The following is a 9,135-nucleotide window of genomic DNA, read 5'->3' on the forward strand; positions in this document are numbered from 1 at the left end:
GAGACTGGTTTCAGTGAAAGCTTTATTGTCCTTCAATTTGTCAAATACAGTGTTGCATTTATGACAATTCCACAATCACATCTTTCCCTCAGAACCTTTGACCAATTGAACATAGCTAAAAATGTTGACATCCCTGCATAAAACACTCCATAACAATCACATAAAAATATATATTTTTTAAATACCACAAAATGCTTTACATCCCCACAATGGCCTGCCTTCACATGCTAATGGCTATTGAAAGACGCTACAAACCTTACTTGAACACAGCCAGATATGTAGCACCTGTTTAGTTCATGGTAAATGGAACAACTAGCCTTGCATCAAAGAACATTCCTGGACTTAAAACTGGTCACTTGCATGAAGTTGTTCCTGTAACAAGTCTGGATAGCATGGCAGACAGACAAATATATTGTAAAAGCTAACCCATCACAGTAAAGTAAAATGGCCTATCAGTGTATTTTATGTATTCAGTCCACTAAGAATATTATTCATCAAGCCAAAAACAGTCATGATAGCCACAACAGACAGCATTACATCATCGTGCACATGTTGATTTTGTTTCTCCCCACCAGACGCGTTCATGACACGCAGATTAAAATACCAAAATCAATTATATTCATTTGGGGACAGGTCGAAACACATGAAACATTTCGCTAGCCAATTTGTTCTGGGAAATAAATATTGGGTTAGTTTACGCAAAAATAAATGAGGTATTTTTTTTTTGTGGATCATGGTAGAATTGACACATTTGAAATACAAAAGTCGACAATTAAAACACAAAAGGGGAAACCTAGTTAACCTCACATTCAGTGAGTTGAAAGTTCTATTCTTAGTACCTGACTACGCAGACACCCGCGTGCAGTTTGGATGAAATTATTGAATAACATGCATACATTCATTTTGCAATGCTCGTGCACGGAACTTGGCAGGTATAGTCAGCATTCTACACTCCGTAGAACAGGACACGTAACAGAATTGTAAAAGTTAGGGAAATCTCAATGGCAGTACAGTATGGTCAATGTGCACGGACATTCTAGACGTGTGATGTAATTCGCTGTATGAGTGACTGTACTAGCATGGCCGAGTGAGGCGGTTGAGGAGGACGTTTAGAGGTTTCTTGGTCACAGAGGGGTCTATGTCAACTATTAGACCCTGTCCTAACCAAAGAGAGGCTGTTTACACAGGCAGCACAATTTAGATTTTCTTGACACTCATTTGTCTTTTGACCAATCGGATCAGCTCTGAAAAAGATAAGAAAATAAATCAGAATTGGGCTGCCTGTGTAAACAAAGCCTCAGAGACCCAGACATTGAGCTGCTGTTAATTGACTTGGCAAGCAGTGCTGTGACCAGGGGACAGAGCAGTGCTGTGACCAGGGGACAGGGCAGTATTGAGACTCGGGCCCCTACTCCAGAGGCCATCCCTCCTGCTGGAACACCAGCTCCACAGCCTCCTTCACATCCTGCACCATGAAGGATGGCTGGGTCAGGTTGGGGTCAAAGCGGAAGTCCCTGTGACCGTGGAAGATCCGATGCTCTGTAACAGAATGCCTGGGGTCAGGGGGCAGTTCCTGCTGGTCCCGGCTGTACACCCCTGTACACACCAGGATGGAGCTGCACCCCACAGGGAGGGGCTCCTCGCCCCCGTATGCCCCTGTAACTCCTCCCATCTCAGCACAGGTCATTTCGTGGGGGTCCTCCAGGGGTTGGCTCTGAGGCTCACCCCCTCCGAGCTGCATCAGGGCTCGGGTGCGGTGGCAGGACTGTAGGTAGCGGTTATAGAGGTTGGCACCGTAGATGTCTGCCATGGGGTTGTCACTGAGGGAGAGACAGCAGAGAGTTAAGGGGGCTTGAGTTAGTCAAGATGGAATACACAAATTAAAACAGTATCTATGCTGGGCGGGCAGGCAGTCTCACCCGATGGTGTAAACAGTATGTAACCCAGGCAGGCAGTCTCACCCAATGGCGTAGAGTCTCTCCACAGGTTCAGTCCATCCCAGACTCTCAGCCTGCTGTCTGATGAGCAGCTCAGCATAGTTATAGGTCACCACACTGGGCTTTCCAATCAGAGCTTCATACTTCAGCTCACAGCCAGTCACCTTCTTATACAGACTCTCCAGACACACCAGAAACATACCGTGACCAAACCTAGCAAACAGGGACATTTACAACACACATGTTCTGTTTATAACAATTTGGCTACAAGACCTAAATTGCCTTGATGGTATATGCTCTGAGTGGAAGTGCGTGTGTTCCCACCTGGGGTTCTTGGCCTCAGCCACCCACATCAGGTCCATGTTACAGGCCAACACTGGAATGTGAGGGTACTGCAGTGTTGTCAGGGCATTCCCAGGCTTCCCATTGGTTAAGAGCACGTCCATTATTAGCTGGAGGTTGGTCTCCCATCTGACTGGCTCACCAAATAGAATGATGGCTAAAAAAAAATCGTTAAAGACAGTCAGTCAAAAATCAATCTTCTGTAAGTTTCAAAATGTGTTTTATTTGGATATATTACCTTCTATCGGGGGTAAATCTTTACTTGGTGGAACCTGTAAGATAATTCAACACTGTAAACATGCTGGAGATACAAATGGTAAATGCACAAGAGTTGATGGGTCATAAATGTCCAATTTAGCTCTCCATTCTCCTCTTTCATACCATTATTAGTTTGTTCCTGCTGAACACAACCCAAGTCACACCCTATCTCCTCCAACTACACCCTCACCATGTCTTTGGGTCTTCTGTTGTGATCCACCATGTCCTGGAGCGGATAGGCATCCCTCAGCATGTCTATGGTCACAACATTCTGAAATCCCAGACTGGTGTTGGATAGGTGAAGGTCAAAGTGAAAATAACAGAACATTAAACAGAGCAAGACAATGCAACAGATTCATAGAGGGAGAGGCAGCACGACAACGATCATTTCAAAAGGATTCCTGCCGTTTAAGGGACAATCTGCACTTTATACTTAAATCATTCAACTTTTAAATGAATGATATACCCATTGATTATTGAATATTACTTATAAATACCTCATGAGCTTATTTCAACAGTCTTACCCCATGAGAACCCAAAATAGAGGCTTGTTTTACTCCAATGTTTGTAAACTTTGCAATTGTAAACAAACACTAAAGCCTCAAAACATGGCTTAAACTAGAATTTATCATCATTGTCCGTCCTTGCATCAAAAACTATGTCTATGAATTTGAGAGTGGTTATAATTCTCCAACTACATCCCTCAGCTGTTTACTGCAACAATGGGGGGGCTTTGTAATTGTTTAAACTGCAGATTTCCCCTTTAAACTGTCCTACTGTTTACCAAACAGTTTAAGCCCAAATGTATACAAAGACCTCATATTTCTTGGGTTACTGAATGGCTGAGGAAAACAAATGTGTGCTGAGTTTGCTCAATAGATGTGTTCAGTTTTGATCCCAGTGTACATTTGACATAGTTGGCTGTGAAAGGATATCCTTTTAGAGGACAAGAGACACTTAATCTATATAAAACATACTGCTAGTCAGCACCTTTTATATTACTGAAATGTTGTGTATATCCCTAGACATCTCCCAAGTCGTCATCCCAATTATCACTGCTGCTCTGTTACATAGGTAATGTCCCTCTATTCAAATGTCATGGAAAGAGTCACCCCCATGATCACTGCTCTGCCTGGAGATTAGTAAGGATACTTGTGAGCCACCTCCAGCACTGGGCCCTGTCCTGACACCAGCACACACATGTTGTGATACTGACTGAACATACGCAAAGGACTATGGGACAACATCACCTGGTCTGGAGACACCTGCAGGGGAAAACACAAGCAAAACAATCAGTAAAGCACAGAACCAGTCAGTGGAGGATTGCTGGGTGCAACATGACCCAGATGTTAGTGGAGGATTGCTGGGTGCAACATGACCCAGATGTTAGTGGAGGATTGCTGGGTGCAACATGACCCAGATGTTAGTGGAGGATTGCTGGGTGCAACATGACCCAGATGTTAGTGGAGGATTGCTAGGTGCAACATGACCCAGATGTTAGTGGAGGATTGCTGGGTGCAACATGACCCAGATGTTAGTGGACGATTGCTGGGTGCAACATGACCCAGATGTTAGTGGAGGATTGCTGGGTGCAACATGACCCAGATGTTAGTGGAGGATTGCTGGGTGCAACATGACCCAGATGTTAGTAGAGGATTGCTGGGTGCAACATGACCCAGATGTTAGTAGAGGATTGCTGGATGCAACATGACCCAGATGTTAGTAGAGGATTGCTGGGTGCAACATGACCCAGATGTTAGTGGGGGATTGCTGGGTCCAACATGACCCAGATGTTAGTGGGGGATTGCTGGGTCCAACATGACCCAGATGTTAGTGGGGGATTGCTGGGTGCAACGTGATCCAGATGTTAGTGGGGGATTGCTGGGTGCAACGTGATCCAGATGTTAGTGGGGGATTGCTGGGTCCAACATGACCCAGATGTTAGTGGGGGATTGCTGGGTCCAACATGACCCAGATGTTAGTGGGGATTGCTGGGTGCAACGTGATCCAGATGTTAGTGGGGGATTGCTGGGTGCAACGTGATCCAGATGTTAGTGGGGGATTGCTGGGTGCAACGTGATCCAGATGTTAGTGGATCATTGTTGGGTGCTACATGACCCAGATGTTAGTGGATCATTGTTGGGAGGATGCTACATGACCCAGATGTTAGTGGAGGATTGCTGGGTGCAACATGACCCAGATGTTAGTGGAGGATTGCTGTTGGGTGCTAACGTGTTATGGAGGATTGCCAGATGTTAGTGGATCATTGTTGGGTGCAACATGACCCAGATGTTACTGGGTGCCAGATGTTAGTGGATCATTGTTGGGTGTTAGTGGATCATTGTTGGGTGCTACATGACCCAGATGTTAGTGGAGGATTGCTGGGTGCAACATGACCCAGATGTTAGTGGAGGATTGCTGGGTGCAACGTGATCCAGATGTTAGTGGATCATTGTTGGGTGCTACATGACCCAGATGTTAGTGGATCATTGTTGGGTGCAATATGACCCAGATGTTAGTGGATCATTGCTGGGTGCAACATGACCCAGATGTTAGTGGATCATTGCTGGGTGCAACATGACCCAGATGTTAGTAGAGGATTGCTGGCTGCAACATGACCCAGATGTTAGTGGGGGATTGCTGGGTGCAACATGACCCAGATGTTAGTGGGGGATTGCTGGGTGCAACATGACCCAGATGTTAGTGGAGGATTGCTGGGTGCAACGTGATCCAGATGTTAGTGGATCATTGTTGGGTGCAACATGACCCAGAAGTTAGTGGAGGATTGCTGGGTGCAACGTGATCCAGATGTTAGTGGATCATTGTTGGGTGCAATATGACCCAGATGTTAGTGGAGGATTGCTGGGTGCAACATGACCCAGATGTTAGTGGAGGATTGCTGGGTGCAACATGACCCAGATGTTAGTAGAGGATTGCTGGGTGCAACATGACCCAGATGTTAGTAGAGGATTGCTGGGTGCAACATGACCCAGATGTTAGTGGGGGATTGCTGGGTCCAACATGACCCAGATGTTAGTGGGGGATTGCTGGGTGCAACATGACCCAGATGTTAGTGGGGGATTGCTGGGTGCAACATGACCCAGATGTTAGTGGAGGATTGCTGGGTGCAACATGACCCAGATGTTAGTGGAGGATTGCTGGGTGCAACATGACCCAGATGTTAGTGGAGGATTGCTGGGTGCAACATGACCCAGATGTTAGTGGAGGATTGCTGGGTGCAACATGACCCAGATGTTAGTAGAGGATTGCTGGGTGCAACATGACCCAGATGTTAGTAGAGGATTGCTGGATGCAACATGACCCAGATGTTAGTAGAGGATTGCTGGGTGCAACATGACCCAGATGTTAGTGGGGGATTGCTGGGTCCAACATGACCCAGATGTTAGTGGGGGATTGCTGGGTCCAACATGACCCAGATGTTAGTGGGGGATTGCTGGGTGCAACGTGATCCAGCTGTTAGTGGAGGATTGCTGGGTGCAACGTGATCCAGATGTTAGTGGGGGATTGCTGGGTGCAACGTGATCCAGATGTTAGTGGGGGATTGCTGGGTCCAACATGACCCAGATGTTAGTGGGGGATTGCTGGGTCCAACATGACCCAGATGTTAGTGGGGGATTGCTGGGTGCAACGTGATCCAGATGTTAGTGGGGGATTGCTGGGTGCAACGTGATCCAGATGTTAGTGGGGGATTGCTGGGTGCAACGTGATCCAGATGTTAGTGGATCATTGTTGGGTGCTACATGACCCAGATGTTAGTGGATCATTGTTGGGTGCTACATGACCCAGATGTTAGTGGAGGATTGCTGGGTGCAACATGACCCAGATGTTAGTGGAGGATTGCTGGGTGCAACGTGATCCAGATGTTAGTGGATCATTGTTGGGTGCTACATGACCCAGATGTTAGTGGATCATTGTTGGGTGCTACATGACCCAGATGTTAGTGGAGGATTGCTGGGTGCAACATGACCCAGATGTTAGTGGATCATTGTTGGGTGCAACATGACCCAGATGTTAGTGGAGGATTGCTGGGTGCAACGTGATCCAGATGTTAGTGGATCATTGTTGGGTGCTACATGACCCAGATGTTAGTGGATCATTGTTGGGTGCTACATGACCCAGATGTTAGTGGAGGATTGCTGGGTGCAACATGACCCAGATGTTAGTGGAGGATTGCTGGGTGCAACGTGATCCAGATGTTAGTGGATCATTGTTGGGTGCTACATGACCCAGATGTTAGTGGATCATTGTTGGGTGCTACATGACCCAGATGTTAGTGGAGGATTGCTGGGTGCTACATGACCCAGATGTTAGTGGATCATTGTTGGGTGCAATATGACCCAGATGTTAGTGGAGGATTGCTGGGTGCAACGTGATCCAGATGTTAGTGGATCATTGTTGGGTGCAATATGACCCAGATGTTAGTGGATCATTGCTGGGTGCAACATGACCCAGATGTTAGTGGAGGATTGCTGGGTGCAACATGACCCAGATGTTAGTAGAGGATTGCTGGCTGCAACATGACCCAGATGTTAGTGGGGGATTGCTGGGTGCAACATGACCCAGATGTTAGTGGGGGATTGCTGGGTGCAACGTGATCCAGATGTTAGTGGATCATTGTTGGGTGCAACATGACCCAGAAGTTAGTGGAGGATTGCTGGGTGCAACGTGATCCAGATGTTAGTGGATCATTGTTGGGTGCAATATGACCCAGATGTTAGTGGATCATTGCTGGGTGCAACATGACCCAGATGTTAGTGGAGGATTGCTGGGTGCAACATGACCCAGATGTTAGTAGAGGATTGCTGGGTGCAACATGACCCAGATGTTAGTAGAGGATTGCTGGGTGCAACATGACCCAGATGTTAGTGGGGGATTGCTGGGTCCAACATGACCCAGATGTTAGTGGGGGATTGCTGGGTGCAACATGACCCAGATGTTAGTGGGGGATTGCTGGGTGCAACATGACCCAGATGTTAGTGGAGGATTGCTGGGTGCAACGTGATCCAGATGTTAGTGGATCATTGTTGGGTGCAACATGACCCAGAAGTTAGTGGAGGATTGCTGGGTGCAACGTGATCCAGATGTTAGTGGATCATTGTTGGGTGCTACATGACCCAGATGTTAGTGGATCATTGTTGGGTGCAATATGACAATATAACCCAGATGTTAGTCCAGGATTGTTTGTTACAATATGACCAAAACGCATCGCTGACCTCCACCTCCAGAAGGTGAGACATGTCAGTATGACCCAGATTTTAGTGCAGGATTGTTTAGTGCTATATGACGCATCCCTCACCTCCACTTCCAGCAGGTGCGACAGTTGTTCAGCTTTGGTCTGCCTCATAGAGTTCCCTGCGTTGGTCACAAACACCACAGGCACTTTGTACTTCCCCTTCCTGTCCACCAAGCTCCTAAAGATCTGTTTGGCTGCAGGGATGGGTGTGCGGCCCCGCACTAGCACCCCATCGATGTCGAAGAGAAGCCCGAAGAAGTTGTGGCCCTGTGGAGACAGATTAATGGTGTGTGACGTGCAGCCTTTCTTCAGTGGACTTTGAGACAATGGTTTATGGTAATGGTCTTGCATCCTTGTATGTGTATAGGCCTTTGGCCTACATGCTGGACCAGACCACCCTCATCTTCTTTATGGTAGGCCTTTAAAGTGGGTTAGTAGTGGGATTAGTCTGCAGTGACACAGCGACCAACCAAACAGTTAAACAACTCAACAATGTCCTGAACTAGTCCCCTTCTGTAGAAGGGTTGTCCAAGCTATGGACAGGACAGGTAAAGACAGACAGACTGCATCCTAGTGGTGTGTTTACATGAACTATTTTATGTCTCTGTCAACCAGCTCTTCAAGTTTCAGCCGGTTGGGAGGGGTATTTTTAGGACACAGGCTTGGCAGGGGCTATGGCTAATTAACTACAGCTAAATGTAAAGGTGTCACAGGGGAAACTGTCTAGCTAATCTATCAAAGTCACCATAAACCACTATCAAAGTCACCCGATTGGAAAACTGCGTTTGAAACGGAGATTTGTAGCTAGCTATCTGGAATGTGAAGTGACCACACTTTGAATCAAACTTTGATTACGGTAATTAGTTAGCCAGCTAACTATAAACGAGCCAGAATCAACAGTGAAACATTCGACTTACATTGCTGGAACTCTGTGATGAGATATACAGTCGTTTGCCTGCTCCTGCGTGACTTGACTTCAGGAGTCGCCAACCAAATTTCAAAACGTTACATCTTTGCAGTAACTCTGCCATTTCCCCTAACGTTAGCTAACAAGCTTAAGTTAGCTAAAACAATCACTACAGACAAAAAACAACAGCAGTAACGTTACACTACCAAGCACTAACTAGCTATAGGAACTACATAGCTAGCTATATCACACACGACAATAGAAAGTGAAAAGTGTGCCATCTCTAAACTTGATAGCATGCTGCCATATGAATAACAGATGGCCACGCGTTGGCAAGCTTGCTTTCCGTCGGTGTCAACCCATACCGCGCTTGCGCACATCTCATTTTTATGGAAGTGACGTTGTCTACATCGAATTGAGCCAATGGACTTTCTTTC

General features: G+C 46.6%; 1 protein-coding gene across 1 annotated transcript; it reads right to left on the reverse strand.

Annotated features, from left to right (window-relative positions):
• Positions 1 to 5: 5 nt before the first annotated feature.
• hdhd5 (haloacid dehalogenase like hydrolase domain containing 5) lies at positions 6 to 9,052 on the reverse strand. The gene is made up of 8 exons (XM_029685797.2): positions 8,709 to 9,052; positions 7,855 to 8,058; positions 3,690 to 3,802; positions 2,728 to 2,821; positions 2,518 to 2,551; positions 2,262 to 2,436; positions 1,962 to 2,150; positions 6 to 1,820 (listed from the first exon to the last, which is right to left on the reverse strand). The coding sequence occupies exons 1-8, from the start codon at positions 8,820 to 8,822 to the stop codon at positions 1,409 to 1,411; spliced, it is 1,335 nt and encodes a 444-aa protein (XP_029541657.1). The 5' UTR covers positions 8,823 to 9,052; the 3' UTR covers positions 6 to 1,408.
• Between the last annotated feature and the right edge of the window lie 83 nt (positions 9,053 to 9,135).

The sequence above is a fragment of the Oncorhynchus nerka genome, linkage group LG17, assembly GCF_034236695.1.
Source record: "Oncorhynchus nerka isolate Pitt River linkage group LG17, Oner_Uvic_2.0, whole genome shotgun sequence".
In the NCBI taxonomy this organism is placed as follows: domain Eukaryota; kingdom Metazoa; phylum Chordata; class Actinopteri; order Salmoniformes; family Salmonidae; genus Oncorhynchus; species Oncorhynchus nerka.

Excerpts from the sequence above, each read along its gene's own strand:
- hdhd5 (XM_029685797.2), bottom strand. The coding sequence starts at position 8,822 with ATGGCAGAGTTACTGCAAAGATGTAACGTTTTGAAATTTGGTTGGCGA. Across the intron at positions 2,151-2,261 it reads GCTGAGGCCAAGAACCCCAG|GTTTGGTCACGGTATGTTTC; the intron begins GTGGGAACACAC and ends CCTGTTTGCTAG. Across the intron at positions 1,821-1,961 it reads GAGAGACTCTACGCCATTGG|TGACAACCCCATGGCAGACA; the intron begins GTGAGACTGCCT and ends TCTCTCCCTCAG.